Source organism: Borostomias antarcticus (assembly GCF_949987555.1).
Source record: "Borostomias antarcticus genome assembly, chromosome: 18".
Classification (NCBI taxonomy): Eukaryota; Metazoa; Chordata; class Actinopteri; order Stomiiformes; family Stomiidae; genus Borostomias; species Borostomias antarcticus.
Window position 1 is genome coordinate 15,417,205 of NC_140251.1, and position 25,000 is coordinate 15,442,204.

General features: G+C 46.5%; 1 protein-coding gene across 1 annotated transcript in view; it reads left to right on the forward strand.

Annotated features, from left to right (window-relative positions):
* Positions 1-25,000, forward strand: part of fanca (FA complementation group A) — a 37,658-nt gene that overhangs the window by 3,684 nt on the left and 8,974 nt on the right. Inside the window, exons 7-29 of the mRNA XM_084452804.1 lie at positions 1-3; positions 393-509; positions 1,103-1,166; positions 2,838-2,950; positions 3,182-3,258; positions 5,081-5,222; positions 6,975-7,108; positions 7,398-7,508; positions 8,468-8,563; positions 9,028-9,087; positions 9,375-9,463; positions 9,901-9,961; positions 16,751-16,800; positions 16,939-17,015; positions 17,402-17,503; positions 17,610-17,743; positions 20,020-20,090; positions 20,795-20,894; positions 21,595-21,782; positions 21,925-22,015; positions 22,200-22,412; positions 24,024-24,097; positions 24,362-24,551. The exon at positions 1-3 is cut by the window's left edge and continues 101 nt beyond it. Coding sequence (XP_084308930.1) covers positions 1-3; positions 393-509; positions 1,103-1,166; positions 2,838-2,950; positions 3,182-3,258; positions 5,081-5,222; positions 6,975-7,108; positions 7,398-7,508; positions 8,468-8,563; positions 9,028-9,087; positions 9,375-9,463; positions 9,901-9,961; positions 16,751-16,800; positions 16,939-17,015; positions 17,402-17,503; positions 17,610-17,743; positions 20,020-20,090; positions 20,795-20,894; positions 21,595-21,782; positions 21,925-22,015; positions 22,200-22,412; positions 24,024-24,097; positions 24,362-24,551 — 2,357 coding nt within the window. The remainder of the gene's footprint in view (positions 4-392; positions 510-1,102; positions 1,167-2,837; positions 2,951-3,181; positions 3,259-5,080; positions 5,223-6,974; positions 7,109-7,397; positions 7,509-8,467; positions 8,564-9,027; positions 9,088-9,374; positions 9,464-9,900; positions 9,962-16,750; positions 16,801-16,938; positions 17,016-17,401; positions 17,504-17,609; positions 17,744-20,019; positions 20,091-20,794; positions 20,895-21,594; positions 21,783-21,924; positions 22,016-22,199; positions 22,413-24,023; positions 24,098-24,361; positions 24,552-25,000) is intronic.

The following is a 25,000-nucleotide window of genomic DNA, read 5'->3' on the forward strand; positions in this document are numbered from 1 at the left end:
CGTGTAAGTAGAGTTGACACGACTCTCATGTACAGTAGAGTACAGTAGAGAAGAATTCTTCTCCAGATTTTTTTGCCTTCCCTGGCAAAACATTGATTCAGCATGTTTCTATTCTGCACTGGCGTAAATCTGCTTGTCTGAATGATTGACTACTTCATAGACACCCTATACTGTACCTGTCATCTTAGTTTCTATGCCATATGTACCTTTACCTGTATGAACCGCATCTATACAACACTCTGCAGGAGCTATTCAGTATTATCTTTCCAAACCTATTATCTTTGCAATATGTTATGTCCTCTATATGGATGTGTGTGTATCTGTTTCTGTCCCCTATATGTGTATCTGCTGGTGTTAACAGGGCCTGTGTGTTGTGTGTCCCTGTGTGTCAGTGGTGGTGGGGGTTCTGGTGCGGTCGGGGTTCCAGGAGGAGGTCCGGGAGGAGCCCCCAGCACCAGGCAGGAAGATCTCCCAGGTCTGCTGCTCAGTGCTGGACGACCTGCTCTCCTGTGAGTCCACCCTACAGCTCTTGTTCATTGTTCAAATGGTGTCTCCGGTGTCCGCTGGGATCTTTGCGACAGCGCTTTCCACGTCTGTTTTCTGTTTTCTGCAAAACGTGCGGTAACCTAGCGACGTTCATAAAGAAAACATCAGCGGAGAAGAATTGTAGATAGAACAGAACGTTGTACATAGAACAGAATATTGTAGATGGAACAGAATGATGTAGATTGAACAGAACATTTTACAAAGAACAGAATATTGTAGATAGAACAGAACATTGTAGATAGAACAGAACGTTTAACATAGAACAGTACATTGTAGATAGAACAGAACGTTGTACATAGAACAGAACGTGTGACAGAGCCCAGAGACAGACTATCATCACAGAGTGTGCAGCGGCTCTGTCTCTGTGTAAATATTTAGAGGCTCTCTGGACAGCACGGAATTACCCATCCCATCTGCGCACTCTCCACCCTGCCCACGCAAAACATGTGGCATAAAACAAGTGCACCCCTTCTCATCTCTGTCACCACCTGGGTTGAACTGGCTGAAATAAAACCTCTCCAACATATCTGACCTTCATCTTCTCTTCCTCCTCCAGGGGTTCTGGATGCCTCTGGATCCAAGGGGACCTCGCAGTCTCCTGACCCAGCAGCTGAGCTCTGGTGAGGGGAGAACATCCCACAGGTTCTCATCTTAATAATGGGGAACATAGTAACCTTGTATGTTTTTGTGTTGTTTTTGCTCCTCATAGGACTGACTTCATGTCAGCTTCAAACGCCAGAGGAGTTTAAAACTCAAAATGGTCTACACGTCGTTCACATTAATGATCTCAGTATGCTCAACATGATTGACTATTAGAATTTGGGCTGATTCCAATGATATTGTTCTTTCTGAGACATGGCTTAAAAAGTCAATCACAAATGACATGATGACTATAGAAGGATATAATGTTTTTAGAACAGACCGTGCGGGAAAAGAAGGAGGGGTTACAGTTTATATAAAAATAATTTAAATTGCACTTGCATTCACTCCATAACAAAATGGAAGTGTTTTGAACTCTCTGTAATTAAAGTATCCCTCCCAAACGGCTCAGACATGACTGTTATCGGATGCTATCGCCCGCCCGCAGCCCCAAGCAGAGCTAGTCTCTACTCTCCGACCTTCTCCACAACTGGACTAAGATGGTTTTAAGACCTAAACTGGGACTGGCAATCGGACTTGTCATCAAATTCATTACATTACATTACAGTCATTTAGCAGACGCTTTTATCCAAAGCGACTAACAATAATTGCATTTAACGTAGGAAAAGCCAATGTATGTATTTATAGAACATTAAGAAATAAATGCACTTAATTAATCAAATTCTAAATGTGACTATTATCTTAACACGATAAATGAAAACTTGAATAACCCTGCAAAATTTTGGAAAGTAGGTAAATCCTCTTCAGGTTCTATCACACCAAACAGTCTTCCTGATCTTTTAAAGGTGAATCAAGATGAAATCAAGGTTAAAACAAATATTGCAGATAGCTTTAATAATAATTTTATTTCTGCTGGATCAATCTTTGACTCTAGTAAAGCAGGGGTTTATGTCGCAGAAGGAGAGCCTGACCCTGTTCCATGTGACCCTGATCAGCTGTTCACCTTTGTCGCCATTTTGACCTCTCAAGTTCATAAAGCCCTAATGAGCTCATTTTTTCACTACTCACGGCTGCAGGTACTCTTGTGACACTGGTCTTGACCTACTGCTATCTGTCTTCTCAGTGAAATTGCTGCGCACAGCGCACTCAGCGGGAACGCATGTGATTGATCAGACAGCATAAGCGCCTGTGATTCGTCCGTGTAGTCCTAGCACACTCAATTCAAAGCAAAATTATTAATCACATTAATTGCGGCCTTTTGCGATTAGTTAATCGCGGAGGTCATAATCGCGATTTCGATTAATTCACGATTAATTGTGCAGCCCTACGCCCTTGTACTGCTGTTTGTATTGTTTTTATGTATGATCTATCTCATGTACTTAATTGTATGTAGTTGATTTTATGTATGCAGCTATCTGTGTGCTGTCTTGGCCAGGACTCCCTGGAAGAAGAGATCTTGTATCTCAACGGGACATTTCCTGGATAATTAAGGATCAATAAAAATAATAAAAATGTGTCTAGTGCAGAGGACCTCAAGCAGAGATGCAGCTGTTGCTAATGATAGCAGATTGTTATCTTAATTTAACACTGTCTCTTCCTCTTCTCTCTCTCTCTCTCTCTCCCTCTCTCTCTCTATCCCTCTCTATCTCTCTCTCTCTCTCTCTCTCCCCTTGTCTCTCCCGTTGATACAGGGTCCAGATGTTCGACGCGTCTTTGTGTGGAGTGTCAGTATCACCATTATCGCTACGTCGTTTCTTCACACACTCCCTCACACACACTCTGACCTACAGGCCCGGACTCAAAGGTAAAATGTCACATTAGCCTGCATATAGAACAGCTAACATTTATTTTGTTAAACAACTTCATAAACCCCTCAGGCCATGACCATGAATAAGGATAGTGGGTTTTTTCACAGTGCCTTTCAGAGCTCTGAAACCGAAGAATGATAAACAGTACACAAAGATGTATGTTACCACAACAAGACACAACAGTAGAAGGTCGTGTGTGATGTAGGTGTGTCTCTTTCTCCTGTTAGTGTCGGACGCCATAGCCATGCAGAGGGACTGGAGCTTTGCTAAGAGCTGCAGGCTGCTGACCTCTCTGTTCCGCAAGGTACTGCTACTGTGCTCTGGCTCCAGTCTAGACACTCTCTCTCTCTCTTGTCTCTCTCTCTCTCGTCTCTCTCTCTCTCGTCTCTCTCTCGTGTCTCTCTCTCTCTCTCGTCTCTCTCTCTCATCTCTCTCTCTCTCTCTCTGGTCTCTGTCTCTCTCTGGTCTCTCTCTCGTCTCTCTCTCGTCTCTCTCTCTCTCTCTCTGGTCTCTCTCTCTGGTCTCTGTCTCTCTCTGGTCTCTCTCTCTCTCTCTCTCTCTCTGTCTCTCTCTCTTTCTCTCTTGTCTCTCTCTCTCCGGTCTCTCTCTGGTCTCTCTCTCTGTCTCTGTCTATAATCAAGTCAAGTCCCCCCCCTACCTCCACCTCTCTCTGTCTTTTTTTTTTTTTTTTTTTATCTCTGTCTATATTCTAAGTCAAGTAAGTCCCTCCCCTCCCTCTCTCTCCAGTCTCTCTCTCTAGTCTCTCTCTGTCTATAATCAAGTAAGTCCCTCCCCTCCCTCCCTCTCTCTCCGGGGCGTCTAGGTCAACCTCTGAATACCACATTAGTGTGTGAATCACTGAGGTCCTGTCTGTGTGATCGATGACTAACCTGGGCTAATCTGCATGTCAATGTTTGACATTTTTTGGGTGGGGATTTATGAAACCTTTTCATTGCGCTTAACCACTTATATAACCTGTTTATGTATTTACGTCTTATATAACCTGTTTATGAATCGGAGATAAGACATTCACACCTTTCATAGCCTACTGTAGTTTCTCTTTTGCGTATGTTCGGTATGTTCTTTCACCTTATTGTTGTGTCAAGTGCCAGACGTGACTTTGTCTCTGTTTCTAGAGGGTTATAGTACAGTATGAACAGTATGTATTGTATGTGTCTCTGTGTCCAACAGGGGCGTTTCTAGGATTCAAAGACATCAGGGCCTCAAAGGGAGTGAGAAGAATGCGAGACACAAAATTTTACTGATAACAAAACAGGCTGAGTTAACTTGTTACTAGCCATAAATAGCTAGCTAACTATGTAGCTGCTTATCCCCAGAAATCTTTAGATTGCACCATTTTAATTGCACCACTCACATATAAGATGTGAGACACAGATAACTTACATTAACGTTAACTAGCCAACTAACGTTACCTCTAAATATGGCTCTGGCTGGGGGTAAGTTCATTCACTTGAGGTGGGAAACAGTCTGGTTACGTTTTTAACGTGTTGTCATGGAGCGAACCATGTCAGCAGCGCCGACTCTCGTGCTCACACAAAATGGGCGGGTGCCAAGTAGTGAGCAGCAGTCTTCTTGAATGACACAGAGGACCCAAAATGTACATCTGTGGCTGAAACCCTGGACGCCCAGGCCTAAAAACGCCCAATTCAATTTACCGTATATAATGAAAAATATTAAAAACAGCACAAAACATGTTTCATCCCAGCATAACCCTCATCATTACCGAGTGTGTTGGACTACTTTTTCTAAAATCACAAAGAAGACCTCCGTATCCAAAGAGCGTTCCGTCCTGTTTCCCAACATTGGCAGCTAAGCAGAACTTTCTGTCACATGTCCACTGACATACATGACCCTCAGTACAGTACCTTGTACCCCCTATGCTTCCCCCTGGTGTGATACCCAAGCAGAACATTGTTCAAACACAACATACAATACCCACATAAAACAGGCTAAACGGCTACTGTGTTGGCCTCGACCTCGACGATTCCCGAGTGCCATGGACTATTATTATTAAACCCCCCCCACCTCCAGTGTCCCACCTAACTAACACCTTTGCCTGGACGCTTGGGTAAGCAGCTTCCCATGGTTGTGTGTGGCGTTTGCAGCTGGTGGTGGTCCTTGGCGTGGAGGAGCTGCTGTCTCACCTGCAGCAGGTGCTGGAGACCCACGAGGTCAACTGGCAGCATGTCCTTTCCTTCCTGTCCACCCTGCTGGTCTTCAACCCGCACGCCCAGCCCAGCCTCCAAGGTACGCACTCAATTACAACTCCGATACGATACCTGCTCAAAATATCTCAGAACCCATACTGAAACGATAGCACGGCAAAAACCTAAAACATCAGGAAATGTAGGGTAATGGAATAATACAATGTCAGGTGTATCCTACTGATCTCAGTGTCTGCTGAGGCGGAGCAGGAATGTGAACTGTTTACACTAAATAAATAACATATATTTAATTGTATTATTTTATTCATTAAATTTTAAAAAAAACTCTACTTTGTAAAATAATAAGCTTGGGATGCTACAATTATAAGCTGAAAGTGTCTGCTCTGCTCCACTAGTCTGACACTCAGATTGAATTGCTATTCAGATTCCGGGGCGGGAGCCAGGCTACTGATCCTCTCCTTCACTCTGTCCTCCTCTCCTTCACTCTGTCCTCCTCTCCTTCACTCTGTCCTCCTCTCCTTCACTCTGTCCGCACGCAGCAGAGCAGAGCACAGCCTCACAGCACAGAGCAGCAGAGAGGGTCACAGCACAGAGCAGCAGAGAGGGTCACAGAGCAGCAGAGCGGGTCACAGAGCAGCAGAGAGGGTCACAGAGCAGCAGAGAGGGTCACAGAGCAGCAGAGAGGGTCACAGAGCAGCAGAGAGGGTCACAGAGCAGCAGAGAGGGTCACAGAGCAGCAGAGAGGGTCACAGAGCAGCAGAGAGGGTCACAGAGCAGCAGAGAGGGTCACAGAGCAGCAGAGAGGGTCACAGAGCAGCAGAGAGGGTCACAGAGCAGCAGAGTGGGTCACAGAGCAGCAGAGAGGGTCACAGAGCAGCAGAGTGGGTCACAGAGCAGCAGAGTGGGTCACAGAGCAGCAGAGCGGGTCACAGAGCAGCAGAGTGGGTCACAGAGCAGCAGAGAGGGTCACAGAGCAGCAGAGAGGGTCACAGCCTCACAGCACAGAGCAGCAGAGAGGGTCACAGAGCAGCAGAGAGGGTCACAGAGCAGCAGAGAGGGTCACAGAGCAGCAGAGTGGGTCACAGAGCAGCAGAGAGGGTCACAGAGCAGCAGAGAGGGTCACAGCCTCACAGCACAGAGCAGCGGTGTTCACGTTACGGCATGACAAGCTCCAGAGTTTACAGATTGACTCATTGATGTTATGAGGTTCCCTAGATATTAGCATTGGGTTTAAATCTGAAATATTCCCAATTAGGCGCTTTTGCTTTTGGAAATCCTCTGCCACCGTCTAGAGTAACCAACTGAGCAGCCCTCAGCCCCTTCACTTTCCTTCATGAACGTTCTTTGCAAACTACAAAAATAGACAAGACAAAAATAGGCTTTACAACAGTGATAAAATAGACTACGAGTTTCCTAATTATATGATTGTCCCCCACCCGGCGACAGCTGAGGGGGGGGGGACTTAAGGTTGGCCGGTGTCATGTCGTGAGTGAGTGAGTGAGTGAGTGAGTGAGTGAGTGCGTCCGTCCGTCCGTCCGTCCGTCCGTCCGTAATGAGAAGCAGGGGACTTGATACCACAAGGGACCATGCATAATGGGTGGGGGACAGCATGTTTACATGTGTACAGTACTTATGATACTTTATGTTAAGACTGATGTCTGATTGCTTCCATAAATAGCCACAGGAGCGTATTTTGAGCTGGATGCCCACTGCCCCCACACACTGCCCCCACACACTGCCCCCACACACTGCCCCCACACACTGCCACGACGCATAGGCGCACTGCAAACAGCGTATTTCAGAAACACTGACAGACCTGCTCCGGCCCTCTCAGAGCTGCTGTCCAGACTGTTGAAGTCAGCGTTTGAAGGGTACGACCTGGAGAACCTGATCACTGCCTTCCTGCTCGCCCGCCAGGGGGCACTAGAGGGGCCGGGCCTCTTCCCCTCCTACAGTGACTGGTTCAAGGTACGTTGCACTCGCACACACACACATGCACACACACATGCACACACACACACACACACACACACACACACACACACACAGAGCACATTTTTCTTGGTGTCTGTAGGATCTCATCCAGGCCCTCTGGAGTGGACTGGACTGTATCTGGGTTTTTAATAGAATATAAAAATGGATGAACTCATTTTTCTTTTTCTCTTCGCTATTCTCTGATTCTCCCTATCTATCTGTCCTCTCTGGTTTTCCTGATTGAATCCACGGCTGATCGGATCTCCACTTCCTGTCTCTCCAGATGGCGTTCGGCAGGGCCAGCGGTTACCACAGCAACAGCAAGAAGTCTTTGGTGTTCCTGCTCAAATTTCTGTCCGACCTGGTGCCCTTTGACCCGCCGCAGTACCTGAAGGTAACCTTTGACCCCCTGCAGTGCAGTACGTTAAGTTGACCTTTTGACCCACCCAGGGTACCTGGAGGTGATCTTCTCTCTAGACTCGGTGCTCTGAGGTAGGGTTGCATCCTACCTAGGTCGCAGCCTACGCGGTCTACGTAGGTCGCGTCCTTCAGGCCAGGGAGGCCGGATGTAAACGTTTTGTGAAATGGGACGGTCTAGCCTACGGAGGATTCCCAACTCGTCATTTTGTTGCCTAGGCAACCCCAAGCGCGTGCCAAGCATTGGATGCCCAATGCTGACGGCAGGTTGTTATGGAAACACCACACAAAATGGCTATCTAAATTGTCTATATAAACTCGTAGATACAGGCGTAATTTGGATAAAGTTTCCACATATTGGGATTCTATTGTGGTACTATCAGGCATGACATTTTATTAAAACGTAATGATATTAACATCAAAGCGGGTTAAAAACGTTTTAAAATCCGAGCAATGGTGGCTGGTACAGGAATTCATCCGGAGCGAAACGCATTCTGGGAGGGAGGCCGCGAAGGATCCATCAGTTATATCCTTCAAATTCGTCCAAAGTAGCCGCATTTGTGGGCTGCATTCGGAGGACTCTTCGTAGGCTGAATGAATTGGGACAGCACTTGTCGCCCCGCTGTGACGTAGCAGCCTTCAAATCCGGCCTAGGTAGGATGCAACCCTTGAATTGAGACAGACCCCTGCATGTGTTTTGAGTGAGACAGGTGTGGGGATCTCAGGAGGGGCGGGGCTACAGGGTGAACTGGGGGCAGGAGACACAAACTGACAGCACTGGAAATACATGTTGAGAAATGCTGCTCTGTGTGTTCTAACCCTGTATGTTTGATCACAGACTGACTCTGACCCCTGACCCCTCATCCTGGTGACTATCACCATGTCTCCTCCTGACTCCTACCCCCCCCCCCCCCCACCTGCCCTGGTCTCTCTCAGGTCCACATCCTCTACCCTCCCTACGTAGCAGTGAAACACCGCAGCCTGCTCAAGGAGTACGTGTCCCTGGCCAGGACCAGACTGGCTGACCTCAAGGTAGACCAACATAGACTCAGATGTCAATGTCATTTTATTTATATAGCACCATTCATACAAATCAATGTAGCACATAGTGCTTTACATAAAAGGAGACGGATAAAAATATAAGTCATATATAAACACAGTGAGAACAGACTTAAAAGAAACGGTAAAGTTAAAGCATTGAAAATAAAAAATATAGTGTAAAATAGAATAAAAACTATAATACAGAATGCAAATTAAGAACACTAAGATATTTAAACAAGTAAAACAACGTGGTAAAAGTAATGTTAAAAAGGTGTGTTTTAAGATCTCGCTTATAAATGAACACAGTCTCAGACATTCTCAGATAACTGGATATGTGTGGTGTGGCTCACAGTCATAAACGGACATGTTCCTTTATGCAGTACCCAGTAGCAGGGATTTTACAGTATGTGTGCGTGCGCGTGCGTGTGTGTGCGTGTGTGCGTGTGCGTGTGTAGGTCTCGATGGAGGACATGGGTCTCTATGAAGATGTCTCAGGAGCAGCAGCACTAGTGCAGGTAACACTGCCCCCTAGTGACTCTTTTCTCTTCAGGGAACTGCTTTTACTATTGTATTGTATCATATACGCATGTGCAGAGGAGATGTGTGTGTGTGTGTGTGTGTGTGTGTGTGTGTGTGTGTGTGTGTGTGTGTGTGTGTGTGTGTGTGTGTGTGTGTGATTTGAATCCCTATATGTGACGGGTGCCAGTGAAATGTGCTGCATGTCAGCCGTGCCTGTCTCACGCAAAATTGGAAAAAATGTAAATATGCATACTACGCAACTAGAAATTGTGTGTGTCCATAGCCTCAGTGCCAGGCCCGTCAGGATGTGGAGAAGGCTGTGTCTCTGTTTGAAAACACCAGGAAGATCTCTGCTACTGTCATGGAGGCCAGGTACTGGACGACAAACGCACCTTCATCCAGTGCAGTTAAACAAACGCACCTTAATCCAGTGCAGTAAAACAAACACACCTTAATCCAGTGCAGTAAAACAAACACACCTTAATCCAGTGCAGTTAAACAAACACACCTTAATCCAGTGCAGTTAAACAAACACACCTTCATCCAGTGCAGTTAAACAAACACACCTTAATCCAGTGCAGTTAAACAAACACACCTTAATCCAGTGCAGTTAAACAAACACACCTTAATCCAGTGCAGTTAAATCCATACGGGACGTTACGTTAAGTTGCTTTGTTTTACTTGATTGAGTCTCTTAGGGCGAACTTGTCTTGCCTCCCATCAAACAAGCTTAGCTTACGCTGAAATACAACACACAAGCATTATCATGCCTTGTGACCCAGGAGTCACGTCCACTTCCTGTCCTCTAGCATCTTCCGGAGGCCCTACTTCCTGTCCCGATTCCTCCCTGCTCTCCTGACCCCTCGTGTGGTGAGTGGTGGGCTGCTACTCTGCTTGTTTTTCAAGATATTCATGGGTTTTATTGTCGTATTTGCTGTTATACAGTACCTACAGTAAAGTGGACACAGGTAAAGGAAATGCTTACTTGTATGTTTGCAAAATGACAGTAGTGATAGGCTTGATGATTTAACTGTAGAAACACATGTGCTGTGTTGGTGTACGTACTGTAACAGACAAATCATCTAAACCATCATCCCCCCCTCCCTCTCCCTCCCTCTCTCTCTCTCTCTCTCCCTCTCTCTCTCTCTCTCTCTCCTCTCTCTCTCTCTCTCTCTCTCTCTCTCTCTCTCTCTCTCTCTCTCTCTCTCTGAATCTCTCTGGCCTTCTCTGAATCTCTCTCTCTCTCTCTCTCTCTCTCTCTCTCCTCTCTCTCTCTCTCTCTCTCTCCTCTCTCTCTCCCTCTCTCTCTCTCCCTCTCCCTCTCCCTTGTAAAGGATTTTTATCCTTATTTTAGTTAGATTGTCAAAGAACACGCTGAGTGGTCGATCAAGCTGGTTTTAACAAAGTACAATAGTTTATTCTATGTTACGATTCTGCAGAAGCGGACCCTCGCACCGGAAGTGATTCCAGGCAAGAGTGAGCATGGGAGTAGGGTTCGGGGGTTTATACAGTGAAGGAGGAAGTGACAGTTTCAGGGGAAAGACAGGGAAGTGATGTCACACAGGGAGGGATTTGTAGTTCTGACAGACTGATCTATGAGAACGAACTACAAGGTTTAGAATTACAGTCTAGGGGGAAAACAGAACACACTGTTGAGACTTGAAATTCATTCACAATTCCCCACTTTGTGGATTAAATATCCACAACTATAATAGAAATGAAAGAATCAACAATGTGAAATCAAATTATAAAATAGGCCCATCATAAAAATAATCCAACATCTTTGGCAAAACCCTATTCTACACATATGGAAAGGAAGTAATCTATTTCTCCACTAGGTGGAGCATAATAAAGATTTAACAAACTCAAGTTATTTAACACACCAAGATCATTTTCTTCTCATATGCAATCACTTACCAAAACTCCTCACCTTACTTTGGCATAAGCAAGGTAAAAAGATACCATGATTATTAATCTAAGACATCATATCTTCATGACTGAGTGGGAAAAACCCTATTTGTTTTAGAAGAAAACCCTTAAATTCAAATTAGAACCAACAGATTATGTATCAAAATATTCCAAATAGTCAATGTCAATGGCACAGACATCAAGATCTTGAATTGCCATGATTAATAGTTAATTTAACTTTTTCTATCATTATTTAGGCAGCATAGGCATATCTGGAACAGCATTTAAACATACACTTAAGAATATTTAAAAAATAATAACGATGAAGAACATACAACTGAAAACACACATATTTGAGAATATCCAGGATCTGAACTAACCGAACAGCAGATATAGCCAGTATTCTCTCTAAGGGAAGTCTATTTTGTAGCACAATCTTTTCCATGTAATTTACTTCTGTAGCTAAGGCTGAAATTACTTGGTATTGTGCGATCATGTGTCATGCGTTCATGAGAGAAATAATATACTGAAACTAAATTGAAAATTCGAGACAGCTCTATGGTCTCTAGTTTGATTGCTGATGAATTCCCTGCATTTGAGTGTGATCAATCTTCTTAATCCTGGACATTACATGAGCAAGATAACATTCATATGACACTGTTGCAATTTAAAGTTGAATACGCTATTTCCCTATAGCTCAAAAATACGCCATTTGGAATGGCTCTCTGAACCTTAATTTCACATCTCATAAATCTGCTTAAAACATTAATTTCGTCTTAATCTATGTGTTGTATCTGAAAATATTAATACATGCTGTGATGTATTGAAGAGGTCACTTCAAATTGTTTAACTCGCTTTTCAAGTTCAGCCCTGTGGATGCAATTCTGTTAGGCTTCATTTTGATACTTGGTTGATGTAGTTAGGTGCATAGCAGTTAAACACAGTTAAACACAGTCCCCTGAGAATAGTCCGGAACAGCTTCTACAAAGATCAACTTTATAATTATGAATTTTCAATACTTCTATACCCACTCTAAACTAAACTCCAGTCACAGTTTCAACAGTATAACCTGGAAATCTCTGTTGCTTTCAAATCTTATATATGCAGAATGTAGTATTTTCCATACATCTTCGTCTCAACAGTCAAGTGGAGTGCAACATTCAAATAGGACAACCGCTTGTCCACGTTGCCATAATGATCCTGAGAAGGAGGTGACAGGCAAGGTCACTTCTTTCAATAGCTCCTCCTCAGAGGAAGCCACAGTGTGGTGGCCCATGATTGTGTTTTGCTGAAGTGGTGGTCAGAGTTGTCCTCCTGACAGCAATGAGGAAAAGTAGTGCGTTATTCTTTGTCTGATTTCTCATCTGAGACCAGAGAGTGAGCTTTCGCCCTGGTGGTGACACAGGATATTGCATCCTGGTTGTTGGAATTCTCAGGCCGGGTGGCCTCGTCCTGGTTTGGAACCAGCCTGCAGTGGCTGGCGTGTACCCGCAAAGTCCTCTCTGCTACGTCTGAGTTAGCAGCAGGAACTGATACGGGCCCAGCCAACGGGCACTCTGGTTTCAGGTCTCTGCTCACAACCCATTGGCCTGGTTGGAAATGATGCAGGTCAGCTCTCTCAGGTCTGCAGAGACCTGTGAATCCACAGGAGAGACAGCATAGACAAAACAGGACCGGACCGCAGCTTTTAGCAGCGGAGTTAGCAGCCATACTGGACACAGGATCAGAGGTTTCAATTTTCATTAGCAACAACCAGTTAACTTGATAACATCCTTTACTCCCCCTCTTTTTTGAAACATGATCTGGTCAGTGTGCTAATTTGAAAACATAATGAAAGCATGGAAGATGCAGTATAGGTTATGCTAACTATGAAATGAGCATTCATTCAAAATCAGAGTGAGAGGAGAATATCTGAGAGGTTTGAGCGTGGCTTAATTGATCTCGTTCAATATGTTGAGTCATGTCTCTCTGCCTTCTGGAGGAGGAAGCAGAGTTAAGAACAGTGCATCTTTGAAATGCACGGTCAACAGTTCAGTCTTATTAAAGCAGCAGCCACGCTGTGTGTAGGTGCGATGTAAATTATGAATAGTCACAACATGCAGGACATGGATAAAATCGCTTGCGCAATGCTACTAGGTCTAAAACAGCGTCAGTGGTAGCAGCCACTGGTTTCAAGTAGGACCCAAGTCCTTTTAACAGAGTCAAGTCTTTTTAGTCAGAAATACTTAAACAGAGTGCATTAGTCATCGTTAAAACCAGTCGGGCTCGTCAGTCCATGTAATCTTGTCAAGTGGAGCTAGCTTTTGTCTAATGAGGGTTATGTCTGCTAAATCAGGGATAGACTCTGCAGTAGTCTATTTCCAAGCAGTGCCTTTGTTTATTTATCATTATTAATTGATCAAGGTAATTAACCTGCTCACACACCAATTAGATTTAGTTCTTAGAAATTCTATGGCCATTTCCTAAAATAAAACAATACATCCGTCTCATCAAACCATGAGCCCTTGTTTCTAACAAGAAATTGTTATTCAAAATAATCATTTAAAAAGGGGAGCGCCAACACATTATGTAAAACAGCGCCCTCTAATGGTGAAAACAAAAATTCCCTTAAATCAGGGTGAACAAATGGAAAAAAATGCATTACTCATACCAAAACAATAAATGAATAGCTTCATATGGGGTTCTCAAATCATGAACAAATATAATTTATCTAAACCGCTCTCAAAAGAACACTATGGGTGTTATAAGTTGAGCTCAAGTTCAATAACCACATTTCTGCATTTGAGGACAGAGGGTTATGAGCACGCTTAGGACGTGATGGTTCCTTGGGTCTGACAACCACTTGGTTACTATTCTTAAATTTAGCCTAGATCATATCTATCTCTTACCCACAGTCAGTTGGGCAACGTGGGGGTGAGGCGTTTGACCAGCGTCCCCACGAACCAAGGTGTCAGCCCATATAAATGGGAATTCGGTTACTCCGGTTGTATCCAAGTCTTGGAGTAGCCTCCATCACTCGTCCCGTGCCTGTCTCTCCTCTGTAAACAAACTTCAGAAATAATACGTGACACATTTATTTTACCATTCAGCTGTCTCTGTGGGCCATCAGACTCACAGACAGAGCTGCATGGGCAGTTTACATACAATAAAAGACAGACAAAATAAAAGACATTTCAATTTCTCACCACTCTTGTGGGTAACACCAATTCTTAGAAATTATGCGCCGGAGGCACATAAACATAACAAAATAAATCATAGACCGCAGTTTTGATAAATTGGAGTGATGTCTTTTCTTTTTTTTTTCAAGAATATGTATCTGAGCATATTAAGTTAACATGACAATACAATGAATTGAGGTTGAAGTTAGCATCATCTAACACAACTTTAAGTGGCAGTCATTTCAAATTATTAAAATACTTGCGGTTCCAACCGGTTTGGCATTTATCCGGTAGTCCAGGAACGTCAGTTCTCTGTAAAACTCAAAACCAATGAATGTGCATCTGAAATCAGTAAAACATGAAATCTTAAACAAAACAAAATTCTCAAAATTGGGTTGTCAGACAAATGTATCAGACTAAGATATTGGCAAATATGAATGATTTTTCTTTTTTCTCTTACCTCTACCCTCCCCCCCCCCCATGTCACGTACACTCTCACTCTCCCTAGAATGGGAGAGGAACCAGAGGGAGGTGTCTCAGAAGAGTAATACCCTAGGGGGGGCGTTATTTCAGACATCCCTGTTTAAGGGTAAGGGTATGTAGCAGCCGTAGAGATGACAGTTGGTCGAACAGGAAGGGATGTTTGGACAGGAACAACGGACGTGGCCTGAACCAACAAAACTGTTTGGATAGGTGTCACAACAAGGAGGGGCCCGTATTGGGGGTTGGTTGAAATAGTTTACAGGCCTGAAACAACAAAAACTCTTGTTTGGATAAGAGGTCAGAACAGGAAGAGGCCTATCTGTCCCTTCACTTCTCACACACATGCTTCAGTGCACCAAAAATAACTCCCATTTTAAAAGAAAATATGAGAACAAACAATGTAATAAAAAGTTACAGAAAAAAAACTAAACACGTTCAGTCAACCAAATTACTGCTGTGCTGAGAGATACTTGTTTTTGTTTTTTTGTTTGTTTTTTATCCTGTTATATATATTTTTTTTCCCAAGATGGCAGTCATCAGAAGCCAAAATGGTCGACCCTCAAATGGAAAAGAGGAACAGGAAGTCTCTCTTTTTTTTTTTTTCACACAAGCAGCAAACCAGGAAGTTAACCACGTGTGCACAGAGTTAGCTAAGCACGTGGGCTAATCAACATGTGTATGAACCAGCTAGCATTGAAACAATAGAACAGAGGAGAAAGCTAGTTTGTAGCTAGTTTGAGCAGAACAAGAACAGTAGCCTAGCTAGAATGCAGCTAGCACGAAAATCAATCACAAATGTACACAAACCAAAACCCAGCATAACCCCAAAACACCCAGCATAACTATGGGTTTCAACAGTTAAACAGGACCTCAAATCCCAAGACAAAAACAGATCTACCTTGGCGTAGACTCAAACATACAATGGACCAAACATTGAAGAAGCCTCAGCTTCACATGAAACACAAAACGCAGCACAAACAGACATCCAAGTCTACAAACAAAACAATAAGGATTACGTCGTAGGTACGACTACCTAGCTAACCCCCCCGGGGATTCCAAATAATCTTTCGAAGTGAAACAGCCATCTTCGTGTCGTGCTCCTTCACAACACGAGAAACAGAAATAAAAAGAAATAATGAGCCCAAGATAACAAGCTCTCTCGCGCCGAGGCAACCTCCACAACGCGGATCCCAAAAACAATCAAAACAGTAGGCTTTCCGAAAGTGAGACGTCGTGTAGTACTAAACACACCCGTTCTCAGAAATGCACACTTACAAGACCAACCCTGGTATATTGGCCTTTAAGCGAACATGCGGTTCAACAACCGGCTTTCTACCCAGGACACGTGTGCGCGACACCGGCTCGAATAAACACTATTGTCTAAGTTTATCACACAGCTGAACAAACAAAAGACCACTCTTAACTAGGTTCAAAACAACGTACCAGACTCCAGCAAGTTCAGGCTGACTCGGGCCTCGGGGGAAAACCGCACAAACTAGATGCGTCCCCGAGATTGAACTCCCCCGTCCTTTGAGAAAAGTACGACACGCGTCCGTGAATTCAGCCCAAAACACACCGAAGTCCAGCAGTCGTTCCCATTTAGAGCATTACCGTCGCCATATTGTAAAGGATTTTTATCCTTATTTTAGTTAGATTGTCAAAGAACACGCTGAGTGGTCGATCAAGCTGGTTTTAACAAAGTACAATAGTTTATTCTATGTTACGATTCTGCAGAAGCGGACCCTCGCACCGGAAGTGATTCCAGGCAAGAGTGAGCATGGGAGTAGGGTTCGGGGGTTTATACAGTGAAGGAGGAAGTGACAGTTTCAGGGGAAAGACAGGGAAGTGATGTCACACAGGGAGGGATTTGTAGTTCTGACAGACTGATCTATGAGAACGAACTACAAGGTTTAGAATTACAGTCTAGGGGGAAAACAGAACACACTGTTGAGACTTGAAATTCATTCACACCCTCTCTCTCTCTCTCTCTCTCTCCTCTCTCCCTCTCTCTCTCCCTCTCTCTCTCTCTCTCTCTCTCTCTCTCTCTCTCTCTCTCTCTCTCTCTCTCTCTCTCTCTCTGAATCTCTCTCTCTCTCTCTCTCCGTTTCAGCTTCCTGTGAAAGCTGACGCCCGGATGAGTTTCATAGAAGCACTCAGAAAGTGAGTGCACTCCGTTATTCCATCCCCGTCTCCTCGGTCCTAGGATTAGATGACCTTCAGGTCTCAGTAGGCTGAGACTGGTACGTGGAGTGTGGTGGCTGCTGCCGGCCTGCGGTGACGCCTGTCTGTGTTGTGTAGAGCGGAGAAGATCCCCGTGGCCCAGTACTCCTCCTACCTGGAGTCCTGTCAGAGAGAGAGACAGAGGCAGCAGGACGGTGGGTCTCCCATATGACAACTCGCACAACATTTATACAATGTTTACAACCCTATTTTCCATCTTTGAGGAGGAGTTGTATGTTGCTATAGGAGTTGTGCTTTTACTACCTGTAAATATATGAATGTATTTACTATTGACTATTGCATATATGATGTGTATGATATGCAGTTATTTGTATAGTTATAGGAGATAGAGTTGTGTTTTTACCACCTGTAAATATATGAATCTGTAGATGTATGTAGGTATTGACCGTGTGTGTTAGTAACCTGTAACGTGTGTGTTAGTAACCTGTAACGTGTGTGTGTCCAGGGGGGGGAGTGGTGACCGTGTGTGTTAGTAACCTGTAACGTGTGTGTTAGTAACCTGTAACGTGTGTGTGTCCAGGGGGGGGGGTGGTGTGTGTGCAGGAGGACGACGACCCTGAAGACTTTCTGAAAGCTCAGCTGCAGGTGTTCAGAGGCCTCGTCACACAGGAAGACGATGGAGGTTAGCCAAGCGCCTAACACTCACACAGGGGGGACGTTTTCCATGGTGTGGTCAGGATCTCACCCAGGTGACCGAACGTGCTCCTCCTCCTCTTCTCTGCTCCCAGAGGTGTCCGCTCAGCTGGCCAGGATCTCACACACCCTCAGTGTCATCTTCCCCCACCGCCCGGACTCCCTCATTGGCCAGGCCGTCATCCAGCTCCACATAGACACGCCCACATCCTCCGAGCTGCACGTCAAAGTAGGAAGTAGTAGTTATCTGGAAAACCTGACACCCTTCTCCGAATCTCTCTCTCCTTCAAGCCGTTCTGTCCATTTCCCTCCTCTCTTTTCTTTCCTTCTCTGTTGTTCCCTATTATCAAATCAAATCAAACTTTATTTATATAGCGCATTTCATACGCAGAGGCAACACAATACGCTTTACAGAGAGCAGTGGGAGGGTGGGCATACGACCCACCCCTACATATTCCAGAGGGAAGCAAAAAAACAGTTTTGCCCGGGGGCCAAAAAATTTACAAATTCCTCCCTGACCTCTCTCAACTAGACGACCGAGCAAGCTCCTGGAAAATGTTTGTCCATTGGCTAAGAACATTTACAGAGCAGTAAACATGGGCTAGATACTTCATAAGAGAGACATGACTAACAGGAGAGCGCACAAATAGTTACAGAGAAGTTGCCTACATGGTAGGACATTATGTGTTAGCTTTCACTGTAGTCTCCATCCATCCATCTTCAGCAGTTCCAGCAGGGGGCCCCAGACATCCCTTTCCCTGGCAGCATCAACCAGCTCTGCCTGGGGAATCTTAAGCCGCTCACAGGCCAGTGCGGACATGTAATCCCGCCACCTAGTCCTGGGTCTACCCTGCGGCCTCCTCCCAGCTGGACACGCCTGGAACACCTCCCTAGGGAGGCGCCCAGGAGGCATCCTCACTAAATGCCCGAACCACCTCAACTGGCTCCTTTCGACGCAAAGGAGCAGTGGCTCTACTCCGAGTCTCTCCCGGATGACTGAACTTCTCACCCGATCTCTCAGGGAGACCCCAGCCACCCTCCGGAGATAACTCATTTCGGCCGCTTGTATCCGTGATCACGTTCTATCGGTCATGACCCATCCTTCATGACCATAGGTGAGGGTGGGGACGAAGATAGACCGGTAGATCGAGAGCTTTGCCTTTTGGCTCAGCTCTCTTTTCGTCACAACAGTGCGGTAAAGCGACTGCAGAACCGCACCAGCTGCTCCGATTCTCCGGCCAAGCTCCCTCTCCATGGTTCCCTCACTCGTGAACAAGACCCCCAGATACTTGAACTCCTTCACTTGGGGTAAGGACTCATTTCCTACTCGGAGCGGACAGACCACCGGTTTCCTGCTGAGAACCATGGCCTCAGACTTAGAAGTGCTGATTCTCATCCCAGCCGCTTCACACTCAGTTGCGAACCTATCCAGAGAGTGCTGGAGGTCGCAGGCAGATGATGCCATCAGGACCACATCATCTGCAAATAGCAGCGACGTGATCCCCAGCTCACCGAACTGCAAACCCACCTCCCCACGACTACGCCTCGATATCCATGATATGTCCATGAAAATCACAAACAGGATTGGTGACAAAGCGCAGCCCTGGCGGAGGCCAACCCCCACCGGAAAGGAAAACGACTCACTACCGAGGACATGGACACAGCTCTCGCTCTGGGTGTACAGGGATTGGATGGCCCTAAGTAGGGACCCCCTCACCCCATACTCCCGCATAACCCTCCACCAGACCTCTCGAGGGACCCGGTCGTAAGCCTTCTCCAAGTCCACAAAACACATGTAGACAGGTTGGGCAAACTCCCAAGCCCCCTCCAAGATCCTTGCGAGAGTGAAGAGCTGGTCGGTGGTTCCACGACCAGGACGGAATCCGCATTGTTCCTCTTCAATCTGAGGTTCGACTATCGGCTGGACCCTCCTTTCCAGTACCTTGGAGTACACTTTCCCTGGGAGGCTGAGTATTGTGATGCTCACTGTAGTCTCTGATATGATATTTGAGTGAATCATGTATCTGCTGCCAGGCTCTCATTCTGACCCTGGCTCTCATTCTGACCCTGGCTCTCATTCTGACCCTGGCTCTCATTCCCCGGAACACAAGCTGCCTTGTCAAATTCGGATTGACAAAAAAGCGGATTGACAAAAAACAAAAGAAAGTAGAAGAGCGAAGTGTTTTTTTTCCGGTTTATCTGTTAACGAAAGGGAAAAATACATTGCGGTGATTTGGATCAGCTCCCGAATGTAATGGGCTCTTCTTGGCCCATGCTACCCCTCCATCAAGGGCCATGAAAACCGGTCCTGTAGTTTTTGTGTAATCCTACAGGCACAAACACACACACACACACACACACACAAACATACACACACACCACACAAACATACACACACACCACTGTGCAATTGTTGGATGTGTAAGTGGAGAACCTCTTGCCCTGGGGCAGAGGCAACAATGAAACCGTTAATCAGTGAATCAATCAAGTCCTGTCCTTGTCCAGGTCGTTAACATGCTACTAAGAAGCTTCTGCCAAGGCCTCCTGGATGCCAACAGAGTCAGCCCTCCAACCAGGTGAGGACACACACACACACACATGCCCTCCAACCAGGTGAGGACACACACACACACATGCCCTCCAACCAGGTGAGGACACACACACATGCCCTCCAACCAGGTGAGGACACACACACACACATGCCCTCCAACCAGGTGAGGACACACACACATGCCCTCCAACCAGGTGAGGACACACACACATGCCCACCAACCAGGTGAGGACACACACACACACATGCCCACCAACCAGGTGAGGACACACACACACACATGCCCTCCAACCAGGTGAGGACACACACACACACATGCCCTCCAACCAGGTGAGGACACACACACATGCCCTCCAACCAGGTGAGGACACACACACATGCCCTCCAACCAGGTGAGGACACACACACATGCCCTCCAACCAGGTGAGGACACACACACATGCCCTCCAACCAGGTGAGGACACACACACATGCCCTCCAACGGTGTTGGATGTAGCGTGCTACAAAATAGTGTTGAAACTGGGTCTTCATGTTAAAGTGTGAGAGTGAGAGAGATGGAGAGAGGGAGGTAGAGACAGAGAATCTGGAAAATCACTACATAATAATAATCGTATTATTATTATTATTATTGTTATTATTATTACATGTGTTCAACTGAGGAGGATGTATGAAGAGTTAATTATGTATGAGTTTTGACTGAAGTCCTCCATGTCCGTCCTGTGGGGGCAGTCAGAGCCGGTGGGCGTCCCAGTTTGTGAGCACCCTGCTGGGGAACATGCGGCTGCTCACTGCCCTGCTGCACCGCCTCTGGGACCTGTTCCACAACCAGGTACACATCACACTCTTCTTCTGTCTCTGCCCGTCTACGTCTCTCTCTCCCTCTCTCTCTCGTTCTCTCTCTCTCCCTCTCTCTCCCTCTCGCTCTCTCCCTCTCTCACTCTCTCTCTCCCTCTCTCACTCTCTCTCTCCCTCCCTCTCTCTCTCGCTCTCTCTCTCTCTCCCTCTCTCTCTCTCTCTCCCTCTCTCTCTCTCTCTCTCTCTCTCTCGCTCTCTCTCTCTCCCTTTCTCTCTCGCTCTCTCTCTCTCGCTCTCTCTCTCTCTCTCTCTCGCTCTCTCTCCCTCTCTCTCTCTCTCTCTCTCTCTCTCCCTTTCTCTCTCTCTCTCTCCCTCTCTCTGACTGCCTTTCTGCCCCCTCTCTTTCTCTTCACAAACGTACCACCAAATAAATGCCAAATTTCCCCCTAGGGGGATCATTAAAGTGTCTCTGTCTGTCTGTCTGTCTGTCTGTCTGTCTGTCTGTCTGTCTGTCTGTCTGTCTGTCTGTCTGTCTGTCTGTCTGTCTCTATCTATCTATCTATCTATCTATCTATCTATCTATCTATCTATCTATCTATCTATCTATCTATCTATCTATCTATCTATCTATCTATCTATCTATCTATCTATCTATCTATCTATCTATCTATCTATCTATTAATCTAATCTATCCTATCTATCTCTAACCAACCAACCTCCCTCCCTCTCCAAAGGGGCCATCGTTGAGTGCCGCCCACGTTCTTGGACTGGGTGTGTTTGTTTCGCACCTCCATGCCTGCCAGTCCCAGTGCCCCCTGGTCCAGCTGTGTCCCGCCCTGCTCCCCAGCCCTGTGTCCGTCTCGGAGGCCCTGAGCTCCGCCCTGCCCTGCACCACTCACACCAACATGCTCTTCTGTGTCAGGTGAGGGGAGGGGCTTGTTCTACTGATACACTATCTATTTCACTATCTTTGCTTATGATTGGTGCTGGCTATCCCTGGGCAGTTGAAATGGCTTATTATTTGTTATTGATTGTTTGTTTGTTTGTTTATTGTTTCCTCCCAGGTTGTGTGTGGCAGCAGTCAGCTACGGGCTGTGCAGAGGGGGGTCCCAGTCTGACCAGCAGCAGTTCACTCCCACCTGCTTCTGCAAGAAGGTTCAGTCTGGAGCTGCTCTCCCTTCTGTCTCTAGCATGTATCTCATAGTCCAGATCCACGTTAGCCCGTTGTGTTGCTCTTCGCATAGGCGATTAAGGGCTAATGTTTTGGTGTGTGTGTGTGTGTGCGCGTGTGTGTGTGTGTGTGTGTGTGTGTGTGTGAGAGAGTCTAATATCTCTACAGCTACTGTACCTAGTCCCCAGGCTGCTGCCGGAGGCACGGGGGAGCCCCCACTCTGAGGGGAGGCCAGGGGGGTGGGAGGGTGGGGGGGCAGCAGGACTGGAGCAGGAGCAGTGGAGGAATGTGACTGACACCAGCGCCACCTGGAGGAAGGCTGCCTGGACTCTGTGGAACCACAGCCCCTTCCGGCTTACACTACAACTCCCACAATGCCAGGTGTGACTGCAGAAAAGGCTTTCAGGAAGCAGTGACAGCACACAACACACAGGCTGCGTTCCGAATCGCATACTACCATACTATATAGGATGCCAAAACAGGATGTAGTATGTCCCAATACATAGTATGCCACATGCAGTATGGCAAAAATACCAGGATGTCCTACTACATCCGGTCGTATTTTGCAGTATGCAAGCCAGCAGGCTTTTCTGGCTATTCTGACCCACAATCCTGTGCGCAGCGGAAATGTGTGTCACATGTGCGAGTGTGACAGCTGTAGACTAATGTCGCGTTATGGACAGCGACGGATGTGGGCAAATTTCAAGGCGCAATGTTATGACAACATTGTAGTAGTATGTCCCAATTGGATGCCTACTGCTTGCAAAGTACGTACTTTGTAAGGGCAGCTTTAGTAGGTACTGGTAGTAAGAAGTAGAAGTATGCGATTTGGAACACAGCCACAGACTCTCACAGAGCAGACTTTTGGCCTCTGAGATATTGGTGATTGGTCCGGGCGCCGGGTTCAGAGTGGAGGTCAGGGAAGAATTTTTACAGCTCACTTTTCTGGCCCCTGGGTGATACTGTTTTTTTTGCTTCCCTCTGGAATATGTAGGGGTGGGACCTATGCCCACCTCCCCTGTTCTCTGTAAAGCGCATTGTGTTACATCTGTGTATGAAATGCGCTCTACAAATAAAGCTTTGATTGATTGATTGATTGATGGATGGATGCGGGAGCGCTGTGAAGGCTCCTGCTGTACCAGAAGTACATTTCTCCACGCTGGTAACCAAGCGACTCTGTTCCTCTGCACTTTAATCACACATTCGCTTGCGGAAAAAATACACCAAGCGCCGATTCTGGCGCGAGCCGGCCGCAGCCGGAGTGAACAGTCAAAGCGGTTAACATTGGAAGAGAAAGGAAACGGCGCTTCGTGGCGCTGTCACGTCCGGTCCGAACCTGCCGTTAGAAATTGATCTGTGCCCGTATGTGATTGGTCCTTAGGAACATACAGTATGTGTGCATGTACGTGATTGGTCCTAAAAATATATTTTTAAGGCATTTCTGCTTAATTGGGATAAAACAGTGCAAGGACAGACAGGAAAGGTGGGAGAGAGAGAAAGGGGACGACATGCAGCGGCGGGTGTGGGCTGGATTCGAACCCACGCAGCTGCGGTAAGGACTAGCCTTTACATGGAACGTGCCCCCCAACCCCTTGAGCCACCGGGGCGCCGATTGGTCCTAAGAAACATGTGTACGTATGTGATTGGTCCTTAGAAACATGTGTGCACATACCTGCGGATGAAGGTAGAATCTCCCTCCAGCCTGTTACTGGAAGCTGGTAACCTGTCTAGTATGCTGTCTTTCACACTCAAATTGCAGTGAATACAGTTCACAGCCGCTACTACTCCATATTCTACTATACTTATCTGGTTTACTTTAGTTCACATACTAGTTAAATGATAAATAAAAAAGAATACTCCTGAATACACTGGATCTACGGTACCTCTAAGCACACCTTTCTCAAGATATTCCATGTCTGTCACCCTGAGCATAGCCGGTCTGATGGGATGGATTGATTTGTGAAGTGACGTTTATTTTTGCTCCTTGTCCAGTTGTCCTTTTCAGAGTGGCTGGCCACAGAACTCAGAGTGCAGAGGAGTGTGGATGCCCTGTCCGACCCTGACAGGTATAACTGTCACACGCGCGCACACACACACACACACACACACACACACACACACACACACACACACACACACAGGACACAGAACCGTGTTAAACACCTGTAGACCTGTGATAGGGGAATTCATCATTTCCCTTATTGTGTGTGTGTGTGTGTGTGTGTGTGTGTGCGCGCGCGTGCGCGTGTGCGTGCGTGTGTGTGTGTGTGTGCGTGTGTGTGCGTGCGTGTGTGTGCGTGCGTGTGTGTGTGTGTGTGTGTGTGAGACAGGCAGGAGTACGAGCAGTGGGCCTGCCAGCAGCTCTACCTCTGCCGTCCCGTGGAGCAGGGAGGCTGTGGGGGAGACATGAAGACCCTCGGCTCCCTGGTCTTCAGCGCCATCATGGACCAGCAGACGTCTCCCTACCAGGAGGCCGGTGAGGCAGGCACCTGTCTGCCAGACCTGCTCTCCAGACTGCAGGTACACGCTCGTCCTCTGCTCACACAACCAGGCGGAAACAGAGGTCGACCACACCTGTGAATGAACGCTACGTTTTGGGCTTTATGGACGTCCACTTCCTGCCTCCCCACTAAACCTCTCCATCGGCCAGACCGGCCAGCCAACACCAGGGAGGTCACAGGGAGGTCACATCGAGATTAACAGCTCTTTTTCAACTGAGCCCGGGCCAAGAAAATAGCACAAAGTAGACTGTTTAAAAGAAAGGGCGTGCGTGCCAACGTTATTGACACAGAACTCTGTACTGCACAAAACAGAACTATTTTAACCTGTACTAGTCAGATACATGCCAGAGAAGCCAGGAATAGGGCTAAACATGAAATTTAGTGTCCTTATCCTTTAACAGCTGTTGGGATGCGTCCCCCCTGCTGTGATGGGGGGTAGCGAGCTGAAGACCGCAGGAATGACCGTAC